We start from the raw sequence: 25,254 nt of genomic DNA, 5'->3' as shown, positions 1-25,254 counted from the left end.
CATGTTGTTGCAAATGGCAGTATTTCATTCGTTTTTATAGCTGAGTAGTATTCCATTGTGTAGATGTACCACATTTTCCGTATCCACTCATCTGATGATGGGCATTTGGGCTGGTTCCAACTCTTGGCTATTGTAAAGAGTGCTGCGATGAACATTGGGGAACAGGTATACCTTCGACTTGATGATTTCCATTCCTCTGGGTATATTCCCAACAGTGGGATGGCTGGGTCGTATGGTAGATCTATTTGCAATTGTTTAAGGAACCTCCATACCATTTTCCATAGAGGCTGCACCATTTTGCAGTCCCACCAACAATGTATGAGAGTTCCTTTTTCTCCGCAGCCTCGCCAGCATTTATCGTTCATAGTCTTTTGGATTTTAGCCATCCTCACTGGGGTTAGATGGTATCTCAATGTGGTTTTGATTTGCATTTCCCGGATGCTGAGTGATGTTGAGCATTTTTTCATATGTCTGTTGGCTATTTGTATATCTTCCTTAGAGAAATGCCTACTTAGCTCTTTTGCCCATTTTTTAATTGGGTTGCTTGTTTTCTTCTTGTAAAGTTGTTTGAGTTCCTTATATATTCTGGATATTAATCCTTTGTCAGATGTATATTTTGCAAATTCTCCCACTCTGTTGGTTGTCTTTTAACTCTTTTAATTGTTTCTTTTGCTGTGCAGAAGCTTTTTAGTTTGATATAATCCCATTTGTTTATTTTTCCTTTGGTTGCCCGTGCTTTTGGGGTCGTATTCATGAAGTCTGTGCCCAGTCCTATTTCCTGAAGTGTTTCCCCTATGTTTTCTTTAAGAAGTTTTATTGTCTCAGGGTGTATATTTAAATCCTTAATCCATTTTGAGTTGATTTTAGTATACGGTGAGAGGTATGGATCTAGTTTCATTCTCCTGCATATCGATATCCAGTTATCCCAGCACCACTTGCTGAAGAGGCAGTCCCTTCCCCAGTGAATAGGTTTGGTGCCTTTGTCAAAGATCAGATGGCAGTAAGTGTGTGGGTTGATTTCTGGATTCTCTATTCTATTCCATTGGTCAGTGTGTCTGTTTTTATGCCAGTACCATACTGTTTTGGTTATTATAGCTTTGTAGTATAGCTTAAAGTCAGGTAGTGTTATGCCTCCAGCTTTATTTTTTTTGCTGAGCATTGCTTTGGCTATTCGTGGTCTTTTATTGTTCCATATAAATGTCTGAATAGTTTTTTCCATTTCTGAGAAAAATGTCTTTGGAATTTTGATGGGGATTGCATTGAATTTGTATATCACTTTGGGTAGTATGGACATTTTCACTATGTTGATTCTTCCAATCCAAGAGCATGGAATATCTTTCCATCTTCTTGTATCCTCTCTAATTTCTCTCAGCAGTGGTTTGTAGTTCTCATTATAGAGATTTTTCACCTCCTTGGTTAACTCAATTCCTAAGTATTTTATTTTTTTGGTGGCTATTGTAAATGGGCAGGCTTTCTTGATTTCTCCTTCTGCATGTTCACTATTGGAGAAAAGAAATGCTACTGATTTTTGTGTGTTGATTTTGTATCCTGCTACTGTGCTGAAATCATTTATCAATTCCAACAGTTTTTTTGTAGAGGTTTTAGGCTGTTCGATATATAGGATCATGTCATCTGCAAACAGGGACAGTTTGACTTCATCTTTTCCAATCTGGATGCCCTTTATTTCCTTCTCTTCTCTGATTGCTCTGGCTAGTACTTCCAACACTATGTTGAATAGGAGTGGTGAGAGTGGGCATCCTTGTCTAGTGCCTGTTCTTAAAGGAAAAGCTTTCAGCTTTTCCCCATTCAGGATGATATTGGCAGTGGGTTTGTCATATATGGCTTTAATTATGTTGAGATACTTTCCCTCTATACCTAACTTATAGAGGGTCTTTGTCATGAATGAGTGCTGAACTTTATCAAATGCTTTTTCAGCATCTATAGAGATGATCATATGGTCCTTGTGTTTGAGTTTATTAATATGGTGTATCACATTTATTGATTTGCGTATGTTGAACCAACCTTGCATCCCTGGGATGAATCCCACTTGATCGTGATGAATAATTTTTCGTATGTGTTGCTGTATTCTGTTTGCTAGTATTTTAGTGAGGATTTTTGCATCTATATTCATCAAGGATATCGGCCTGTAGTTTTCTTTTTTGGTTATATCTTTACCTGGTTTTGGTATCAGGATGATGTTTGCTTCATAGAATGAGTTTGGGAGATTTGCGTCCGTTTCAATCTTTTGGAATAGTTTGTAAAGAATCGGTGTCAATTCCTCTTTGAATGTTTGGTAAAATTCTGCTGTGAATCCATCTGGTCCTGGGCTTTTCTTTGTTGGGAGCCTTCTGATAACAGCTTCAATCTCCTTTATTGTTATTGGTCTGTTCAGATTTTCTACGTCTTCACGGTTCAGTTTTGGGAGCTTGTGTGTGTCCAGAAATTTATCCATTTCCTCCAGATTTTCAAATTTGTTGGCGTACAGTTGTTTATAGTAGTCTCGAATGATTCCTTGTATTTCAGATGAATCAGTTGTAATATCGCCTTTTTCATTTCTAATTTTTGTTATTTGAGTCTTCTCTCTTCTTTTTTTTGTTAGCCATGCTAATGGTTTGTCAATTTTATTTATCTTTTCAAAAAACCAACTTTTTGATTCGTTGATCTTTTGAATTGTTTTTTGGTTTTCAATTTCATTCAGTTCTGCTCTGATCTTAATGATTTCTTTCCGTCTGCTAACTTTAGGATTGGATTGTTCTTGTTTTTCTAGTTCTTTAAGGTGAAGTGTTAGGTTGTTCACTTGCCATCTTTCCATTCTTCTGAAGTGAGCATTTAATGCAATAAATTTTCCCCTCAATACTGCTTTTGCAGTATCCCACAGGTTTTGGTATGATGTATCATTGTTTTCATTAGTTTCAATAAACTTTTTGATTTCCTGCTTGATTTCTTCTTGGACCCATATGTCATTAAGTAGAATGCTGTTTAATTTCCATGTGTTTGTATAGTTTCCAGAGTTTCGTTTGTTATTAATTTCTAGTTTTAATCCATTGTGGTCTGAGAAGATACATGGGATAATTCCAATTTTTTTGAATTTACTGAGACTTGATTTGTGACCTAATATGTGATCTATCCTGGAGAATGATCCATGTGCTGATGAGAAGAATGAATATTCTGAGGTTGTTGGGTGGAATGTTCTGTAGATATCTGCCAATTCCAATTGGTCTAGCGTCTTGTTTAGATCTTGAGTTTCCCTACTGATTCTTTGCCTAGATGATCTGTCTAATATTGACAGTGGGGTGTTCAGGTCCCCTGCTATTATGGTATTAGTGTCTATTTCCTTCTTTAGGTCTAATAGAGTTTGTTTTATAAATCTGGCTGCTCCAACATTGGGTGCGTACATATTTATGATTGTTATGTCTTCTTGATGGATCAGTCCTTTTATCATTAAGTAGTGTCCCTCATTGTCTCTTTTTATGGTTTTTAGTTTAAAGTCTATTTTGTCAGATATAAGAATAGCTACTCCAGCTCGTTTTTCTTTTCTGTTTGCATGGTAAATCTTTTTCCATCCTTTCACTCTTAGTCTGTGTGAATCTTTATGGGTGAGGTGGGTCTCTTGTAGGCAGCATATAGTTGGGTCCTGCTTTTTGATCCAGTCAGCCAGTCTGTGTCTTTTAATTGGGGAATTTAAGCCTTTAACATTAAGAGTTGTTATTGAAAGGTGTTGATTTATTCCTAGCATTTTATTGGTTGTTTGGTTGTCTTAGGTGTCTTTTGTTCCTTGCTTTCTGATTTACTGTTTGGTTTCTTTGTTTGTTGGTTCCTTAGGTTGTAGATAGTGTTTTTGTTAGCTTGTTTTCTCTTCATGAATGCCATTTTTATTGTACTAGCGGGTTTAGATTTTTCTTAGGTTTTTATGGCAGTGGTAGTTATTTTTCAGGAACCAAACCCAGTACTCCCTTGAGGATTTCTTGTAAGGGTGGTCTTGTGGTAGTGAACTCCCGCAGTTTTTGTTTGTCTGAGAAATATACTATTTGCCCCTCATTTCGGAAGGATAGCCTTGCAGGGTAGAGTATTCTTGGCTGGCAATCTTTGTCTTTTAGTATTTTGAAAATATCATCCCATTCCTTTCTAGCTTTTAGGGTTTGTGATGAAAAGTCTGATGTTAACCTGATTGGGGCTCCCTTATAGGTGATTTGACGCTTCTCTCTTGCAGCTTTTAAGATTCTCTCTTTGTCTCTGAGTTTTGCCAATTTGACTATGACATGTCTTGGAGAAGGCCTTTTTGGGTTGAATACGTTTGGAGATCGTTGAGCTTCCTGGATCTGAAGATCTGTGATTTTTCCTATACCTGGGAAGTTTTCTGCCACTATTTTTTTGAATATGTTTTCAATGGAATCTCCATTTTCCTCCCCTTCTGGAATACCCATGACTCGGATATTTGAGCGCTTGAGGTTGTCTGATATCTCTCTCAGATTTTCTTCCATGTCCTTGATTCTTTTTTCTTTCTTTTTGTCTGCTTGTGTTATTTCAAACAGCCCATCTTCAAGTTCAGAGGTTCTCTCTTCAACTTCGACAAGCCTGCTGGTTAAACTCTCCGTTGTGTTTTTTATTTCGCTGAATAACTTCTTCAGTTCAGCAAGTTCTGCTACATTTTTTTTCAGGACATTGATTTCCTTGTATATTTCCTCTTTCAGATCCTGTATACTTTTCCTCATTTCATCATGATGTCTAGCTGAGTTTTCTTGTATCTCATTCAGTTTCCTTAGAATTATCACTCGAAATTCCTTGTCAGTTATTTCAAGGGCTTCTTGTTCTATAGGATCTGGAGTATGAGATTTATTAACTTTTGGTGGTGTACTTTCTTGATTTTTTGTATTTCTGGTGTCTTTTTTTTGGTGTTTATTCATTGTTGCAGGGGGTTTCACAGTCCACCGGTTTAAGACTAATGGCTAACTAGGATGTTGCTGTGGTTGCCAATTTGGTATGGCTCCCGCTGTGACTGCTCAGTTGGCCTCTAGTGTCTTGTGTGTGTGGTTGCCTCGGGTCTTGGGCTTCTCCGGGGATCCACCTTTCTGGTCAGCTTGTACTCTGCTGGGCTGGTGGATCACGTACCACAGGGTGTGTGATCTCTGTTGAGCTTTCACTTTCTGTACAGGACTTCTCCCCGTTCCGTGTGCTCTGGCCCAGGCTGTTAGATCGTGCAGTGGCGACCCCACCGGGTGTGTGGTTTCTGTCGAGACTCCGCCTCCCTGGCCGCACGTCTCCCCCCTCTGTGCACACTGTGCTGGGCTGGGGCGTGTCTTCTGCACCCCTCGTCTATCAGCTGGGCCTTCAAGACCCTGCTCAGCACCGCCTCGCCCAGGAAGTCTACCAGGTTTCTGCTAGGCACAGACGACCGGTCTCTCTGGGTGCCTTTGTAGCACTGTGTAGATCTTTCTCGGGTCTTGTTCACCTTTGTATCCCCCTGGTATAAACCGAGTCTAGTGCCCGCCTGCAGCCTGCTCTCCGGCAGGTTCAAGCGGACCTGGGAACTCTCCTACCACACACTATTCCCAACCAGAAATTCGTTAGGCTTTTTTCCAAACTGGTGGTCGCAGAGATGGTATCTGCCTCCCAGTAACAGGAAGTTTACCGGGGCCAGAGTCCAGGGTGTGGTGGAGTGACAGTCGGCCCGCCCGTACTTCCTAGCCCTCCCAAAACTGGTCGGGACGCCCCACACCCCCAGTCCTGCCAGAGAACCGCGGAGGGAGTGGGAGAGGAAGTCGGCCCGCAGGGTCCGGAAAGCCCCGTGCCAGGCCAAGCAAATGGGCTCAGTGATGGCTGAGCAGGGCGGAGCTGCCCGCACCTGGGAAAATGGAGGCAGCACCGGGGCAGTGAGTGGCCTGGTGGTGCAGGCGGAAGCCGCGTGGGCATTCACCCCCCGAACAGAGCTGTGCCAGGGATCACTCACAGTGCTGTGCCAGGTCGGGCGCTCGCTCTGTCTCTGGTTTGTTGCCTTCCGTGTTCTCGGCGCTGCCGCCTCGGGCTGTTCAGTCGCGGCGCCGCTCGGGCGCTCCCAGGAATCTTCTTTAATGCCGGCCTGAAACCTCGAATCCTGAATAGGGCAGCTGGCCGCCTTCAGTGCGGCCCCAGCCTCCGGGATCCTGGCTGCATCCACAGCAGCCCTGGCGCCGTGTTCCCTGTTTCAAGACTCACTTTTGCAGCTAAGAATCAGTTCTTTTCCTGCTCCACACTTCAAAGCTGTTGCCTGTAAATGAGGCAGCCTCTCCTGCCGGGGGCAAAGTGGCGTTGAGCCCCCACGACCGGCCAGCAGCAGCAGTCCTCCCTTAAGAGATGGCGAGAGGAAGGTCCACAAGTTTCCCGGCTGCCTGAGGCCCAGTGGCCACCTTTTCCACCTCAGCTACTCCGCGCCAGCCGCCGCAGCCGCCGCCATCTTGAAAACTTTGTGATGAGTTTTGACAAGTGCACACCTGTGTATCTCAAACTTTTATCAAGATATGGACCACTGCCATTCACTGGGACATGCATGGCCTTGAAGGTCCTTCAGATGTACGTGGTAGTCAGTCACGCTTGCAGAGCCATAGCATGGGAAAAGAAGATGCCCCAATATGAAATACTGGGCAGCTGAGGTGATCGAAATCAAAGCCTTATTGGAGATTGAAGAGAAAGACATCGAGAAGGCAGAAGAGGGAGAATGACTTGGAAAGCCAAGGTAGGGAAGGTCAGCAGCTATGAAACAACAGGGAGATCAAACCAGATAAGAACTGAGAGTTGCTGGCCTATTGTGCAATGAGGACATTACTGGAAGCCTGTTGTTTCAGTGTTGAGCTGGGCTAGAATCCAGGTAGTAGCGAGGTGGGTCTCAGTCAGGCTGCTTTTCAAGAAATGAGATATGTTTTAATATAGATAGAAGAAATCCCATAGTTACAAATGTGGAAAAAATGATAGTAATGACGGTGATAATTGTTATTACTCTAAATAGTGGGCTGGATAGTGTCTCCCAGAATTCACGTTCTTCTGAACCTCAGAATGTGACTTTATGTGGAAACAGAGTCTGCAGATATAATTAGGTATGGCGAGGTGATACTGGATTAGGTAGGCCCTAAGTCCAATGACTGATGCACTTAGAAAAGAAGTGGATACACAGGCAGAGAAGACCATGTGAAGATGGAGGCAGAGACTGGAGTGACGTGTCTACAAGCCAAGGAGCACCAAGGATTGCTGGCAACCACCAGAAATGAGGAGAGACGCATATAACAGATTCTCCCTCAGAGCTTCCAGAAGAAACCAACCCTGCCAAAACCTTGATTTTGGATTTCTGGCTGCTGACCTATGAGAGAATAAAGTCTACTCAGAGAGAATAAAAAGCCACTCAGTCCGTGGTCACTTATTATACCAGTTGTAGGAAAGTAATACACTAAATCGCACTGAGCTCTTCCTACAGGCCGCGTAACACTATGAGCACTTCATCTGTCTTGTCTCATTTGACTGCTCACAAGACACTTAATGAGGTGGGAAATATTATTATCCCCATTTTACAGATAAGTAAGCCAAGGCACAAAAGTGGCTAGACCCTTTGCCCAAGGATCCAGAGCTAGTAATGGGAAGACTCGGGATTCAGGAATGTCACCACCACCCTGTACTGGAGCCAAGTTACAGGCTGACAGAAGGAGTCAGTGGAGTGGCAGACAGAGGAGGGAGCGAGGGTAATTGAGGACAAGGCTTCCTGAAGAATGGGAGGGCTGTCATGCAGGGTCTTGCTACTTAAAGCATCAGCATTGGCAGGAGCAGCACTGCCTGGGAGCTTGTTAGACATGCAGAGTCTCAGTCCCCACCCCAGACCTACTGAAGCTAGGTTTTCCATTTTAACAAGATCTCCAGGCTACTGCTGTGCACATTACAGACCACAGCTCAGGTAAGGAAGAGGAAGGAGCACCTCCCAAAGAGGTGAGGACTTGTGTGCCTGGCTCTCATTTCTTCACTTCAGCATCATGACAAAAGACTTCTCAGTATTTGGGCCAAACCCAGTCTTTCTGCTGCAGACCCGAACACACTGCCCCTGAATGGCTTTCAAGCCCTCCGTAATCTGGTGCCTCTTCACGTAGCCAACCTCGTTCCCCACTGCTTTCTGCACACAATGACATCATTCCTAGGGACCGAGAGCGTTCCTGGACTGTCAGAGTTCTGGTGCTAAAACTCAGAGAGTTCTGGGCAAATCAGGATAGGTTGGTTACCCTATGGTCTATTCTCAACTCTTCGTTTTTGTTGCATATGAATTCTTAAGCATACTTAAAGGCCCTAATCTTATCTCACTTCCATTGGAATTCTCAGTAAGCCCATACTGATCTCTTCCCTATACAAATTTAGGAAAAGTTAGCGTAACTCAAGCTTGAACTATTTTCTGGTGATTTTATCCTTCTGTCAAGAAATGGCATTCCTTAGGGGCAGCTATTCTTCTTTTTAATTATGAAACTCATTGTGTTTCTTAAGAGCTGGGCAAACACAGTAGATACTCAAAAAACACATGCCACTAGATTGATTTTATTTTATATTGACACATCTATGATAGTAGATCGTGTTATAGAAGACACATTGGGACTGTTTGCAAAACCATCACTGACATGCTGAAGACAGCTGTTTCTAAAATCACAGATGAAACACAGGTGAAATGGGGGTAATATTTTGGACATTATTAATGTGTTTCATTTCCTTGTTCTTGATCTTCTCACTAATCACCCCAAGGCTAGTAGTGGTGTGGTTTTGGAGTGTGGAAGCAATTAGATTATTCCCAATACAATGCTAGAGGAAGCTGGTTTAGTGGAGAGATAATTTTCTCAATTGCTTTGGAATATCAAGAATCAAACCCAGAGGACTCAGATCATAGAATTTCCCATGTGGTGTGAAGAAAAGGGCCCCGTGGCCATGATAGCTGGTCCATAATCCTTGCTGCCCTATTGTAGAGAGGCGAAAATCCTACAGTCTACCCCTTTTAGCCTGAGATTATTTGCAGAGGTGGACAGAGTAGTGGTGTTGATTATGTCAGGTCCCACACTCCTCGTTATATGTCATTTTCTACCACCCCAAGCAGAGGGTAGTGGGTTTCAGAAGTATCTATGTAGTATATATTCTCCTATAAGGGACAGAAGCCCCACATGCATCTGTGTTTGGAGGTAATATTCAAAATATTTAACAACCAAATTAATCTAGACCAATCAGAATCTAGATATGAAGTCAAACAGAGTCCTGGAGTTACACTGGGGAGATTGCCATTTTTAATGAGGTAAGGGGGTCCCAGGAAAGGACTAGAGTGATGGGGGATACTCCAAGGACTTGAAACAGTGGCTGTTAACCATCCAGCATCAAAATAGGGCAATATCTTAACAATGGGTGTAGACACACTCGTGAAAGCCAGCTGAGCATCGGCCTTGGCTGTTGCCAAACTGGACTCCGTGGAGAAATGGCACGACAGCTAGGCTGAAGCGAGCTGGATGCAGTGCTATGGCTTCCACGGCCAGTGTGTGATGTGCAGGGGTCCAGACGTTCCTCCTCATCTCAGTGAGGAAATGGGGATGTACCTGGCATAGGCCTATTGTCAAGATGAGGAGGGAGCTTTTAGTGCTGGAGGCAAGAGGCTGGAGCTCTGAAATATGGAAAAGCTCAGCCATTGATGGGATCAGTTAATCCTCAGTGGTCACCAGTCCAGGTTGCAGGAGAGTATAGTTGTACCAAGGCAAGAACCAGAGAGGAACAAGAAGATGAGTCATCTCCTTCACCCTGAGGTCCCACAAGCCATACTTGTCCCTCCTTTTCCCTAATGACAACTTGAGAAAGTGGGTGGGATGTGAGAGAAGGGAGCAGGCGGTGGCTAAATCCGTAAGACTGAGTTTTTAAAGGTATCAAGTAAACCTTATAGCGATAGACGGTGTAAATTATTCAAGCAGCCTAAATGTAGTGGATTGAATTAAAATAGAGATTTTAAAAAAGATCTGGTTAGTAGAGCTTTGTGAAGAAGTCTGGGTTAGTTTTAGGAAACAGAGAAACTATAATTTGTGTGTGTGTGTGTGTGTGTGTGTCTGTGGTTATTATTTCTAAAGCTTGAGTGTGGGTAAATTTGCAACCCTACTACATAGATGGTAGAAGAGAAACAATCATCCCAATAAATTTTGTTTGCCTGTAAATTTAAGAAACCTGAATGATTAATTAGGCAAATGGATCAGCACTTTGGTATTGGCAGTTTTTAATTTCAATATCTCTAGTGTGGGTTTCTCTTTGCCGACATAAAAAAACCCAAACCCCTCAAAATCTGGCATACTAATAATTATCTCTGACAAAATGTAAGATGAGAAATTGAAACTAAACACTTGGAAGTTAGGGCTGTTCTTCTGTTGGAGGAGTATAAATGCTTTTGCATGATTTTTTACTCATCTAAGTACATAAAAGAGGCAATTTTGTAAAAGAACATAATTGCCCACAACATTCTTCCAAATAAATCTGCAAATAGATAATGAGAACTCAAGTAATGAGTATGAGAAGGCACTGTAGGCAGATCTTAAAAGCAAATCAAACTCTCTGGGCTGAGTCTTATTTCAGATAAAATTGTACAACTCAGCTGTTTAGGAAACCACGCTTGTCTCACTAGTGCAGTTAGGCGAAGAGGACTGCAGCTAGTACATTGCCCGTTCTTAAAAGAAGTTGTAGCTTATTACACAAGAGTCAGACAACGAACCAGAGTCTGGAGCTCAGACAAAGCTGCTATTTAAACCTGAGATCCTATCCATCTCTAATGTATGCTGGTGAGGAATCAGGGGCTCCACACAAGGATGGAGGGTGGGATTGGGTGGGCAAAACAAAGTCTCTGCACAGGAGAGCTTCAGGTTTAAAATAGAATGTAAAATCCCTTGCTCTGTCAATTGCACACACTCTAAAAAATTGTGTCTGCTACAACAAAACACAGCTGCTTTTGTATCTGGTTCTTGGTTGCTTCCTGTGAGGCAGTGGTACTCAATGTGTGTAGCATCAGCATTACCTGAGAATTTGCTAGAAATGCAGGTTCTTGGATACGACCTAGCCTGACTGAACTGGAATCTCTGGAATGAGACCCAGGAAACTGTTTCTGGCCAAGCTCTCCAGTGGGTTCTGATGCTCATTAACACCCAAGAACTCCTCCTTTAAGGAGAGCAATGACCCAGGCACAAATTTGCTGAGAGGCAACAGAAAGAGACAGACTGATGACATCGCCTCCAGCTCTGCTAAAGTCCCACTTCTCCAGCTTCCAAATCCAAGAGGGGAGGGCATCAGAGAACCGCAGAAAGACCTCAGCCAGTCCCCTGCTGCAAGGCTGAACAGTGGTGTTAGAGAGAACTAAAGCCTGGGTCTCCTGACTTTTCATACTTTGCTTCCTGAATTAGGAAATATTACCTCCAGGGAGCAGCAAGGAAGAGAGGATGGATAGAAGTCTGAGTGTATCTCAGAGACTTTTGGAGTAGAATGAATTTTTTCAAGTTATTTCACACGCCCAAGGTTCTGTTTATTTAAGAATAGCATTTGGGACATAATCTTCAGGTGTTCTTCTAATTGTAAACTTCTAGTCATTTGAGAGACAACGAAACTCAAATGCCTAACAAAGCCAGGCAAATAGTATCAATGAATTAAATGCACCAGGAGGAGATAATGGAGCACTAGGGGCACACACCTCCATGAAGACACTGGCATCCAGCTGACTGTCAGTCAAGAGGGGACAGAAAGGTCCTAAGTCCCTGGTTGGTCTATGGCCATTTATCTATTCTTTATCCCCACTTCAGATCCCATGGGAGACAGGGCACAAACACATTACATTGTCTCTGAGCACCCTGTTAGTTTGAACTCCCCTGTAAGCACATCTCAAGGCAAGGATTCAGGGCAAGTTGCTGGGAGATACAGGAAATGCCAGCACCCTAATGGGGAAGTACAAGGAAGGGAAGACAGCCAGTTAGGGGCTAGTTACAAAGCAAGTTATCACTAGAGAGCTGGGGTATTTATACATCAACTCCCAACACTTGTTTTAGGGCTGCTCTTGGGGAGGTTGAACATTAATTCCCTGACTTGTATTGCAAAAGCAGACTCTAGTGCCCAGAGGAAGTCACAAGCAAAGAGACGCAGGTGGTGGTATTTGGAGGTGGAGCCAGATATCACTAATATAGGAGGTTGCATGAAGACCTGAGTGGGGCACCGATGGCATCTGCTGTGGTGCTATTCACTCTCATTATACCACGTCCACTACTGCCATGTGCGAATTCAGGTGCAGTGTTGCCAGATGCTTTGGCTTTATAAGGAAAAGAGAAATTTGAAACATTATGTGAAATCTTCCAGGTTTTAAAGTGTGGCAATCAATTGATAGTAAAATAAATAAATAAAAGATCATGAAGACCACTGTGCATGTCCCTTTTCAATAGACCCACTGGTCTTAGTAGGTCATGGATTTGAACTCCATTCCAGCCAATGAATTTGATAAAAGTCAGCCTGTCACTCACTGCTTAGTGACTCCTAAGTGTCATCTTTCAAATGCAAGACCCAGGGCAAGAAAATATCATGATGCTGCTGCTCACACTTAATCACTAGGGTGGTAGGTAAGGCCTTTTGACTGAGCATCTACCTGGTACCCGGTATGTTTCTGAGGGTTTTACACAAATCACATCATTAATTCTTCAACCAGTCTATGAGATGCTATTTATTTTCCTCTTTGAAACCTCAAACACCACATTCCCTCTGCTTAACACACATTAGTGATTCATTCGATATTATTTGTGCCATGGATAATTAGTGAATGATTTATTTTTAGTTAGCAGAAAACAATTTCTCCTCTAGTCCTTTAAGAGGCCCAAATATATTCATTCTTTTAAACCTGAGCAATTCACTGTCATCTTTCTTAACTTTTCATTTTGAAATAATGATGGATTCATGGGAAGTTGCAAAGAAATGTGCACCCAGCCCTCCCTAATGTTGGCATCTTATACAACTATAATGCAATACCAACATCAAGAAATTGATATTGATACAATCGATAGAACTTACTCGGATTTCATCAGTTATACATGAACTCACTTATGTGTGAAGTGTGTGTACATACTCTGAGATTTTATCACTTGTTTCCTTGCACAACTGCCACCACAATCAAGATACTCAACTGTACCATCACCATTAGACTTTCTTGTGCTATCCCTTTGCAGTCTTTTCTTATGCTCTCCCCACCCCCAATCCCTAACCCCTGGCAATTACTAATCTTCTGTGTATCTCTATGTTATTTCACAAATGTCATACACATGAAATCAAGCAATACATATTCTTTTGGGATTGGCTTTTTTCACTCAGCATAATTTCCTTGGGGTTTATCCAAGTTCTTCTGTGTCCCAATTGTTCATTCCTTTTTATTGCTGAGTGATAGTCCATGATGTTGATACATCACAGTTTGTCTAACCATTCACCTTTTGAAGGACACTTGGGTAGTTTCAAGTTTGGGGAAATTATGAATAAAATTACTATAAACGTTTGTGTGCAAGTTTCTGTGTGAAAATACATTTCCATTTCTCTGAAATATATGCCTAAGAGTGCAATGGCTGATCATATGGTAATTCCACCTTTAGTTTTGAAAAGAACTGCCAAACTATTTTCCAGAGTGGCTGCACCATTTTATATTCCCACCAGAAGTGTAGGAATGAGTGGTGTTATCCCTATTTTTCATTCTAGCAGTTGTTATAGGTATGCAGTGATATCACATTGTAGTTCTAATTTGTTTTTCTCTAATGTTAATAATGTTGAACATCTCCCAATGGGAAGAGAACCCAATTCATCTTATGTGGCAGACAGTATTTTCCCAAAATGCCAACAACAATATTGTTCATCCCATGAGCTCTTCTGACAATATGAGTTAATTTTGCTCCTACCGAGGAAGACTCTATAATTCCCTCCCCCTGAACCTGGAAGGGCTTGTGACTATGGTGGAAGTGACACTGTGACTGCCGAGGCTAGATTATAGAAATGCCATGCACTTCCACCTTGTTTTCTTGGGACACACACTTGGAACCCAGCACCATGCTGTGAGGAAGCCCAAGCCACACTGTATGTATTCTGGTTGACAGCTCCAGCTGCCTCCCAGCCACCGGCCAGCATTAACTACCTGACATGTGACTGAGGAGGATTCCTAGATGACTCCAACCCTAGGCGCCATCTAACCCCAAGTCATAGCAGCACAGCATCGCTGAGCCCAGCCAGCTCTGAGCCACGAGAGACAATGCTGACTTGACCCTTAATCCAAGACCCTAAATGTTGAGGTGCTTTGTTATAGCAGCAATAGGTAATTTATAAAGTCTTCTCCACTATATAATGCTATACTCTAATAGATTAGTACAAAAATGTTCTCTCAGCCTTTTCTTGGAGTAGCCACATTCCATTTCTACTCTTTGTTAAAAAACAAAAGGTTTCCTTTCTCTATAGAAAGTGGAGAAGCCATTTCAGTCAATATGGTGTGCTGATCTGAAATGTGAATGAGCAAACTTTGGGCAACATGGCTGAGAGGCACAAGATCCACTCGACATGCTGTTTTTCCCTCTGCCTGGAACACTCTTGTCTCTGACAGCCCAGGCTCCAATGCTCACATGCCACTGCTGTGATGTCACCACACCAGAGGTACCTTCTCTCACCTGCCTCTATAACAGAACCCCGCCTCCATCGCTCTCCACCCACAGGGACGTTCAAAGGGCCTAAATAGTGAAAATCTATGCTTTGAAACTCTTCCATCTAACTAAGACTTTTTTGGAATGTCCACTCCTTATTTTCTTGGCTGTTTCTTTGTTCTGTCCCCTGGTGTGGCCGATGAGTTTCAACAGGATCCTTTGAGCAGGTTGCAGCGATGGGAAATGCAAAAATCTGGGCCTGGAGATGCGCTAGTGTGATATATGAGAGGTATGCTCTGTATTCCTTCTGGATCCATTCTCCTCCCTTCTCCCTTGAGGCCAACATGTATTGACTATACTGATGGCTTCTGGCTGGCTTCAGCCATTGGAGCACAGTGGGAGACTAGAAGGAAGGAGCAGAGTGAGGTTGGGGTATTTATTCCCCCAGGTCCCGTTCTGCAGGTTTACTGTGGTCTGGCTTCCATGGAAGATCAGAGCTCTTGCCAGGCAGCCTTCAACACAACAAACTCTATTTCTAGATGCTGGTAGCCAGTTCCCTAACTCACCTCTTCAGGCCTGGGGTAGCAAGAGTAGTGCTCCATTCCAGAGTATTGCACTAATCCTTGTATACTGTTTCTTATGATTTTTCTGCATCTGCCCACACCTTTGTAAACTGTCCCTTTAGTAAGCCCTTCTCAAATTACCCAAGTGAAGTCGGTCATCTGTTTCCTGCAGGGACTCTGAAAAATACTGCATACATACATATTCATATGAATAGGGTACACATAGCCCTAGAAAAGTCAGCTTTTCTCCTCCATGAAAATAAAATTGTGGCAGAAAAAGAAAAGAAATTTCCATAATTTCCATTACTTCCTACACTCATTTTTAAGGAGGCAAATTATCCATCAAATTCAGGTAACAGGTAATTCTGACTAACAGACTGACACAGAGGATGGAACAGTAATTTCCTTTTTGTAAGCCTTCTGGAAGGGTGGGGGCGACGTCTGACTAAGAAAATTGGGATTATGAGAAAGCGTGCTTAAGAGAATAGTGCCCATGACAGACGAAGTGACGAGCTAAACTGCAAAGTGGCCAAACTTGAACATCTTACCCGGCCATCGCTCGTCAGGAGGATGGAGTCACTCTTTATGTCCCTGTGAATCACTCCTTGGTTGTGAAGGTAGGAGAGAGCTCTCAGAACCGACAGACAGACAGTAGCTATCTGTTCTTCATTCATTCTAGAAAGAAAATAACATTTAAGGATCAAGACAGGTTTAAAACACCTTTGAAATGCTCAAGAGAGGCAGCTCTCTTGGATTCTAATGAACCAGTTCATTCTCATTAACTTATATCTGGGAAATCTGTAGGCAAGGGAAAGGAAGTCTTTGGGGTCTGGTTCCTATAACATAAGGCTTGGTACTGAGGCTGACAGGGGTCCAATATAAGCCAAAGGAAAGAGATCCCCACGTGTTGGCTTTTGGGTCATAACTGCAAGCGGACTTCCACGGACTCTTACTAACTTCTTCAGCATCAGTAAACCTCCAGGGTCCTACAGAGAGAGTGCACTGGATAGCAGGCCAAGGCTTCAGGTGTGACTCAGGTGATCTTGAACAAGTTCTTCAACTCCCTCTGCTCTCTTTTTCCTCATCTTGGAAATGGGAACAGCCACAGTTCTCATCAAGGCCGAGTTCAGCAAAGTGGTCTTTAAGTCTCTAAGCTCCCCCTCTGGGGCTTACCCTATTCCTCATTCACACGTCTTCTCCTTCTTCCTTGAGCTAGAGGATTTTGTTGCTCCAGGTCCCTTCTGGGGGAAGGAAGTTGGGCCTAGGAAGTTGCTAATAACTACGTGAATGGGAGGTATTTTAATCAATGGACCCGGGAATGAGAAAAGAGGCACAGCACTGAATATGCGCTCCCCTAACTCACGGCTGAACTCCTGTGAAGAAGGTGTTTCGGATTTCAGAGGAGGAGACTGAGGTCAGGTGACCTGTCAGAGGTTACATAGCTAAGAAACTGTTCTTGTCATGAATCAAACCCCACTTCTATTTGAGTTCACAACCCATGCTTTCCTACTTTTCCCACTGTCCCACATTGTCATTGCCACTCAAACAAATGGATTTCCTAATGAGTGGAGTAGTTCAGCCATTGAGAAGCCTACATGAGAATTTCTTGCACAGCAAGAGCTGCTCAATGCCCTCAAAATGACTCAACTGCCTAACTCATCTGTGGGTAAAACTTCCTCCCTAGCACAGAGATATCAGGAGGCCCAACTGTAATAGCAAATGTAAAAAAGCTCCTAAAACAAACAAGTCATGCCAACAGAGGAGACTGTCAGGAAAGACAGAGAGTATAATTGGACTGCCTTCGGAAACTCCAGTAATCCCAGGTAAATCTCAGCTCAGCAAGACAATGAAGTGGATGATTTCCTTGAACTTGTGTTTTAGTCTTGTTGATGCCAGAAAACACAGACCGGGTAATGCTGGGATTCAAAAGTTAAGTACAATGAGATAGCCAGTTAGAAGGACATTCGAAGGCATAAAGTAGATAAGTATAAAGAAACACACTCTTCTCTTCAAAGAGGATCCCATAGCAACAAATCAGCCTCATGCAAAGGCAGGTGATAAATAAATGATCTTGATTTAGAGAGGAAACTGACAATCTTGGGGTTCTTGGTTTTGTGGTGACTGTGTTGGGCATTATGCTGGATTATATTCAGACAACAAATTTCACATGTGCCAAAAGCATATCTCTAAGAAGTTTAGAGCCTCAGCAGCAGGAACAAGCTAAAATATGCCTTTAAATTAATTTGGGGTCAAGAACTACCATCTTTAATAAAATTAATTGCTTTTGGATTCCATGAGATTTGGGTTATTGGTTCTTTACAGGTCAACCATAACAAAAATTAATTGGATCTGATCCTCACTCACTAACCAAAAGATCACCTTTAATTGAAACATATGACAAATGGTACCGATCCCTAATTCAATGGCTTTGAAATTTACAAGGCCAACTGGAGAATGACTGGTGCATTTCTACTTCTACAGGAAAAACGCCTGATATGGGATAAAAATGCCTCAGTTCTGGAGTCAGCCCCAAATTCAGATCCTGGCTCTATCAGTTATTAAATGTGTGATCTTGAGAAAGATACTTTTCATCTGAGTCATATCTTCACCATTTGACAGACAGGCACATCAACACCTGCCTTAAAGAGATGGGTGGAGGTTACATGAGTTAATGTATGAAGAACCTGACAGTGCTTGGTTCTTTCCTTTCCCTTCTGGAACACTGTTTCCTGGAAATCAGAAGGATGTAATTTAACAGGATGTTAGGTCAGTGCTAACACTTTAGTATGTATAAGAAACACCTGAGTATCTGGCTAGATCATGGATGCTCATTTAGTTGATCTGGGGTAGTGCCTGAGATTCTGCATTTCTAACAAGCTTCCAGGTCCTCAGACCACACTTTTAGTTGCAAAGGATTAGATGTTTTATCAACCAATTAATCAATTATTTAATACAGCAGTTATTCAATATCTGCTACAGGAAACTCTCCAAATTATCATCTTAAAGATTTCAAATTCCAAATACTCATGGTGTTCCTTGAGACACAATTTCTTCTTGCTCTCTGGAGCTACTCTGTCTTTAAGGGGACTATTTTTGGCAAAATTGGATGGAGAAAATTAGAAACTACAATAGATTCTGGAGAGGCTGGCTTGTAAGTGATCCTCATCGACACAAAATAACCATGGAAAGGAACCTTAACAATAGGAGAGCTGTAGAGAGACATGAGTAGCTATGTGAAGCTCCACAAGGCAGGAAAAAAAACCCTTCCTTGGATGTATTTTTATTAATGCTTTATAAGTAAATCACATTTGCCATATTCTTAGCTCTCTTTAGTGTATTTGTTTCTGAAAATTAAGATGATCTTATGTGTTTTCTTGGTGGGTGTGTCCTATGTCTACACCGACAAGATTTTGCTGCTGAAATGCTGGGGATAAACTTTAAGTGACTTCACTCATGTTCCTTTGTTTTTAGATTGTTTACTACAGACTGAGAGCTGTAGGGACTTTGAAACTTTATCTTATTTTAGTTGGGAAAAAGCACTCCTAACAGGTTTCCCAGTGCTTTCTTACTACCTCAATCTTTACCTATTGTTTATTTGGATCCACTTTTGATTTGGGCACCATTTCAGCAACATCAGCTAATATTCAATGCCTCTCCATGACAATCCTCTCTTAACTTTTTGGCATTTTATTTACTAGCAAGACCAAAATTAAAGCTTTTCAAATATAACATGCTGTTTTATATGAGGTACTTCAAAATATTTGTGGAAAAACAGTATGAAAAGATAATATGACTCTTTCCATGAACTTTTTGGAGTGCCCTCATACATGTGTTCCTTAGAACCTTGCTTCTCCAAATGTGGTCCGTGAACTAGCAGCACTGGCACCACCCGAGAGCTTGTTAGAAATGCAGTTTTACACCCCTTCCTATAGTATCAGGATATACATTTTAATAAGATCCACAGAGATTTGCATACATATTGAAATTTGAGAGGCACTGTCTTAGCACATACAAGGGTACTCCAAAAAGTTCATGGGAAGATTCAATTATCTTTTAATTCTATTTTTGCACGAACTTTTTGAAGTATGCTTGTAGTCTTTCCTCTGCCTTCAATGCCCTTTTCCTCCCACTTGCCTTCTTACTAAACTCCTATTCATCTCTCCAAATCCATCTCAGATATCACTTTGTATTAGAAATCATTCTTGATCCTCCCTGATAGATACATTTAGGTGCTGTTCTGATATTTACATACATTTTTCTAATTCTGCACAGGTAGCATAATGTATTTATTTCTCATCTGTGACTTCCCTGAGGGAATGTATTGGAGCCTTATTCATTTATATCTTCTGTATCCCCAGCATTTAGGAAACAGCCTGATACATAAAAGGTGCTCAACAAATACTTAATGAAATGACTGGAATGCACACATTAGGGGGGCAAACAGCTGAAGCAACAGCCTGTTATTTGACCAGTTCCTTGCAAGACTATTTTAAACCAGAATTGAAGAATTTTTCTCTTCTATGTATATTTGTTATTCTGACATAAAACTTTGATCCTCTACGAGCCCCTTCCTCCCCCAGACACCCTTGGTGGTTTTAGCACATAGCAATAAATGGCATGGCAATTCAGAACAAAAAGCAGCTTCAGAAATCTATGGGAAATTCTATTATTTGTCACTGAAACTTCATTCTCAGCAGCTTCATTGATTTTAAATCAATGGGTATTAACAACTTTCTCAGGATGGGGAAAACGTTAATTGAATGAATGAACTATACGTGCATGCTATTATAATGGGAACTCTGGGAAATACAAGGGAAAGGGGAGTCATGTTCTCTGACTCCAAAGTGCTTACAATTTATGATGAGTTCATAAAGATAGCCTTCGAGGCTTACACTGGAGGAACATAATAAGCCCCACGAATGACCTGTCTGGATAATAAAGAAACTTACCTAGTATGAGTAACAATGTCTGTCAAGGCACCACCTTCTAGAAACTCCATGACCACCCAGAGCTCGTCACCGACAAGGTAGCTGTTGTACATGTCAACCACATTGTCATGGTGGTAATCCCGCATTATCACAACCTGGACAAATGGTAAAGATACTTTTTGACTTGTGAAGGTGGAATTTGGCTTTTTGTTCTCTTGTGGCCGCACCTACACTGTAAGTACAATTGATTGAGTGGTATCAATTGTGGAGAAATTTATTTAGGAATCTACTATAGATAAAAGGCATTAAGGGTAGCTAGTAGAAATGAAAAGAATCAAGTTAGTAAAGTTTTGAAAAATGTTAGGTCGACCAGATGTTGGGGGGGGGGAGAGAGAAAGAGAGAGAGAGAGAGAGAGAGAGAGAGAGAGAGAGAGAGAGAGAGAGAGAGAGAGAAAGCGAGAGAGACACTGAAATGAAAATAAGCAGAACCATGGCAAGGTTTGCACTCACGAAAGGGATTTTAGTTGACTGTTCTGGGGGAATATAATCAGCTATCCCTAAGAGTCCTCTTACTCCACTGTTGGTTGCCTAACAAAGGGGCATCAACTCATGTGAGTCCCATAAGTGAATGATCTAAACGGTTTCAAGAATGGGGCCACACGAGACCAACTTCTCCTTGGGAGAAGCCTGGGTCAAATCTGAGAGGTCTGAGCTGAATACAAAGTATATATCTTGAAGGTAAAATAAATATGATGTAGGCAAAAGAAAGGCTAACTTGAGCATACTTGCTGAGAAAGCTTCCATGAATTGCTGCCCTGTGTCTGTTTCCATTTACTTTAGAGTTAGAGCTAGTGTTAAATAATAAATTACAGGTTTTTATCTGCATTATATTGACCCATCTATTCTGGCACTGTGGTTTGAAAATAAATTCCAGAAATCAAGAATAGTGGTCTGGAAAGACTTTCAAGCCCACTCATCTGGAGCTCTCTGATTCAGAGCATGTGTCAAAAACGACACCCGTGGACACTGGGGATGCCAGGAGGCCACTGGAGCTTCGCATGAGCCTCCACGGAGAGGGGTCCAAAATTACAGCTGACTGCATTTGTCCAGTGTCTATTTATGGATCAAATAATTCTGCATATTTTTGAGAGAATGAGCACAATAGAAAATCAAAGAGGTCAAGCAGCTGTAGATTGTTCTGGGAGTTAGGAGATACGGATTGGACATCCTCTGCTAGAGACTGACATACAAGAGTACTTCAGAAAGTTTACGGAAGATAGAATTAAATGATAATATGCGTCTTCCCACAAACTTTTTGAAGACCCCTTATATTATCTAATATTGGTATCCCCAATATTAGTGGAAGAATATGTACAGAAAATATACAGAAAAGGGTTAATTCCTTAATATATCTAGAGCTCTTATACATCAGTAACACAAATGCTACCACCCTAATTGAAAGTTGTGCAAAGGACATATGATTCGATTAAGACATAAGAATGGTGTATAAATATATAAAAATAAATTCAGCCTCACTAGTAATAAAAGTGCTAATGAAAACAGTAAGGTTTATTCATGTCTATCAGATTAACAGAGATAACATGACAGTATCCAGTGCTACTAGTGAGGGTGAAACAGGACTATTGGTGAGGGCCCAAACTGGTACAATTTACTGTTGTAAATATCATTTCTCCAAAAAATGTATGCACCATTTGATCTACTAATTCCATTTCTAGGAATCTAAGGAAATGATCAGACATGAGGCCAAAGAATTCTGTGCAACAACACTCTGCAAAATTATAAAATTATAAAAGGGACAAATTGGAAACAATATAAATCAGAGACTGGTTTAATGAATTTGCTACATGTATATGATAGAAGATTATTAGGCCATTAAAATGATGTTTTTGACATATAGTTAAGTAAATACATCAATATATTTTATTTTCTATTAATAAATATAAATAATATGTCAATATATTTTATTTTATATCAATCATATTAACCATGTTAATATTAAGTGAAATTAGAAAGTTACCAAACTACATATATAGAATTATCCCAAATAAAAGAGATATGTAAATAAAAAAATATGAAAATGAAATATTAATGTTGCCTGGTTGTAGGATTATATGGGACATTTTCTATACTAACCATATTTTGCACAGGAAAAATTTATTCTTTTTATAGTTAGAAAAAATATTTTAAAGTTCTTAAAGAGTAATAGTGCATAGATAAACTGACTAACCTGCGTTTATTATGTTAAAAAAATTCACCTGCAAAGGGTACACATGGTATCACCACCCTGTGAAATGTATATAGACCCATGTAGATAGATAGTGTAGCATGAGATTTTGGAATCTGCTAGATAGGGATTCAAATCCTAGCTCTGCAGTCAACCTGCTGTGTGGCCCTGGGTTAGTCACTTAACCTGAGTCCAGGTTTCCGTATTGCTAAAATGGTGATAAGTCTTTCTGCCTTATGGGATTGTCATGAGGATCAAACTAGATTAATGTGTAGCACAGTGGCTGATACACATGAAGGATGTTTCAAAGGTAACAGGCATACATGGAGAGAAAAAGACTAGAAGGAAATATTACAAGGAGTGCTATTTTTATCTTTATATTTTCAGGGCTTTTCTAATGTCCTAAAATGTACATGTACTATTTTTGAGATAAGAAATGAATGTTACCCTGGAGAGAAAGGATGATCCAAACACACCATTTACCTCATTAAACAGTAGTTCTCGTCGTTGTTGCTTTCGGAGGTCCATTTTCTTCACTGCAACTTGTTTCCCTGTGTGTTTCTCAGTTGCAATGCACACGATGCCGGTTGACCCTTCCCCAATTTTCATAAAGTTGTCCAAGTATTCCCTGGGGTCTCCTGGGCTGACCACCAGCTGCAGAGCAGCCCGAAACTGTTCGTGGGACACTCTGGAGGGCTGCTGGTCTGAAGAGGATCCCCAGCTGGGTGGGGGGTAGCTGCTGGATGAGATGCTGAGAGAGCTCAGGTAAGAAGCTGTTGAGATGTACGGTGAACTGGTCTGCAGGGAGGGGTGGTGGTACAGGGTGGCTTTGTGGTACCCAGATGGGTACTGGTGGCTGCTTGAGGAATAGCCCGCTTTGCTTTGACTTTGAGGTAGTTTGGCGGGGCCCCTGGGATAGGTATCGGACCCTGACAGTGGAGGGCTGAGGACCATCTGTGCTCGATCGTAATCCACCTGGGAAGACAGACATGGAGGGAGAATACTGACATGCTAGATCTGGATGCCACAGCTACTTGGATAGTGAGCTGACCTACAGCTGGCAGAATGAGGATCTGGATGATGATGGGCTACGGCAGTCATCAGTCTAAGCTACATCAAGGAAAGGGCCTTCTCCCACTCATGTACCACGGGGGAGCTTTAGCTCAAGTGTGCCTTATCTAAGGTGTATTTGTTATTTCTTATTCAGGAATGAAAGACCTCATCGCTCATTAAAGGATGTTAGTCTTCAGCTAGCATTTTGGGGAGAAATTTCACAGGTAGGCAGCCTCTTCCCATGCTTCTGAGCTCAGATTCTAGAGGGTGTGTATGCCATCCATACATCTATTACAGTAGATGTATGTAAAACGGAGAACATGGCTCCCTATGCTAACTGGATTTTGCTTCAGTGTAGACCATAAAGTAAACACACACAACGTTCTCACCCAATAAGTACAAATATAATTGAAAGTAACCAAAATTTGCCTGGGTATGTGTGAATGGGAAATTTGTTCAGCTCTTAAAGGGACCAAGCAATGAACATTGACTGCAAAGAGTGGATTGAGGGTATTAGTGGGGGAGAACAGGGACGGCAGGCAGAGCAGAAGCAGGGAAAACTCATGAGCAGACCATTTGCGTATGACACTAGGTATAGGTCCCAGCAATAACTTCCTGGAAGGCACCAGGAAAGAGCCCTGGCCACTCTTGAAGTGACTAAGGTCAGGGATGGTAAAGATCCTACATCATATGTTATTCATCTCTTTGCCCATGGTAGAAAGTGCTAATCGATCAATGCACTTTTTTGGAAGATCCTTGATGACAACACAGTACTGGCTACATAGAAGGTACTCAAAAAAGATTTGTTGATTGGACCTCAGGTTCCTTGTTAACACAGTGCCCCAGGAAGTCTCTATCATTCTGCTGGGACATACATGGAATGTCATTAACTTCTCTCCTTCCCCTAATCCACTCCAAGGATCAAGATCTGCTCTAACACGGTAGCTACTCACCACATGTGGTTATTTAAAGTCAATAAAACTAAAAATTCAGTTCCTCACTCATACTAGTCACATTTTAAGCCACCACATCAGACAGCACACATATAAAACATTTCTACAAGACAGAAAGTTCTGCTGGACGTCACTTTTCTAGATGAATTGATTGTTTCCATGTAGTGCATTCATTCGTTGATTCCACAACTTAATATTTGAGCAACTATTATGTGCTGGGCACCATTTCAGATGCTGGGGAGAGGGTCCACCATTAATCAAAATGGTATCTCTGCATTCCTGGGGTTTATATTTAGAGAAGGAGACAGATGATGAATAAGAAAACCAATAAATACACCATATGCAGTACAATAGTATGAGTGATATGAAGAAATATAAAGCAGAGTGAGGCAGTTGAGAGTAATGAGGTGCCATCTTGGGTAGGGTGGTCATAGAAGGCTTCTCTGAGGGGTGCCATTCAAGCAGAAACCTGCCTGAAGTGAGGGAAGAAGCTCTAGAACTGCCTGGGGGATGTGTGGTCCAGGCAGAGGGAGCAGCACATGCAGGATTCTGAGGCAGATCCAGGCTTGGCAGGTTTGAGGAACATCAAGGAGGCTCCACCAGAGTGGAGGAGGCAGGAGAAGCTCAGAGAGATGGACAGAGAAGCAGCCAGGGGACAGATCATGTAGACCTTGGCGAGGACGGTGGCTTTTGCTCTGAGTGAGGTGGGAGCCACAGGAGGTTGCTGATCAGAGAGGGATGAATGACCACTCTTCTGATGCTCTCTGGGTGCCGGAGGAGAATAGAACTCTTGGTAGCAAGAGGAGAAACAGGGATGCCAATTAGCTTACTGCAGTTAACATGGGCTGAGATTAGGGTGGTTACCAC

At 41.9% G+C, this 25,254-nt stretch overlaps 1 protein-coding gene across 1 annotated transcript in view; it reads right to left on the bottom strand.

Annotated features, from left to right (window-relative positions):
- Positions 1-25,254, bottom strand: part of PAK5 (p21 (RAC1) activated kinase 5) — a 108,221-nt gene that overhangs the window by 5,182 nt on the left and 77,785 nt on the right. The window contains exons 3-5 of the mRNA XM_063114330.1: positions 22,865-23,356; positions 20,158-20,291; positions 15,757-15,883 (exon numbers count right to left, since the gene is read on the bottom strand). Of these exons, the coding sequence (XP_062970400.1) occupies positions 15,757-15,883; positions 20,158-20,291; positions 22,865-23,356 (753 nt within the window). The remainder of the gene's footprint in view (positions 1-15,756; positions 15,884-20,157; positions 20,292-22,864; positions 23,357-25,254) is intronic.

This window comes from Cynocephalus volans, chromosome 1, assembly GCF_027409185.1.
Source record: "Cynocephalus volans isolate mCynVol1 chromosome 1, mCynVol1.pri, whole genome shotgun sequence".
Lineage (NCBI taxonomy): Eukaryota > Metazoa > Chordata > Mammalia > Dermoptera > Cynocephalidae > Cynocephalus > Cynocephalus volans.
The sequence above is the reverse complement of the archived record's forward strand: the minus strand, read 5'-3'. Positions and strand labels throughout refer to the sequence as shown.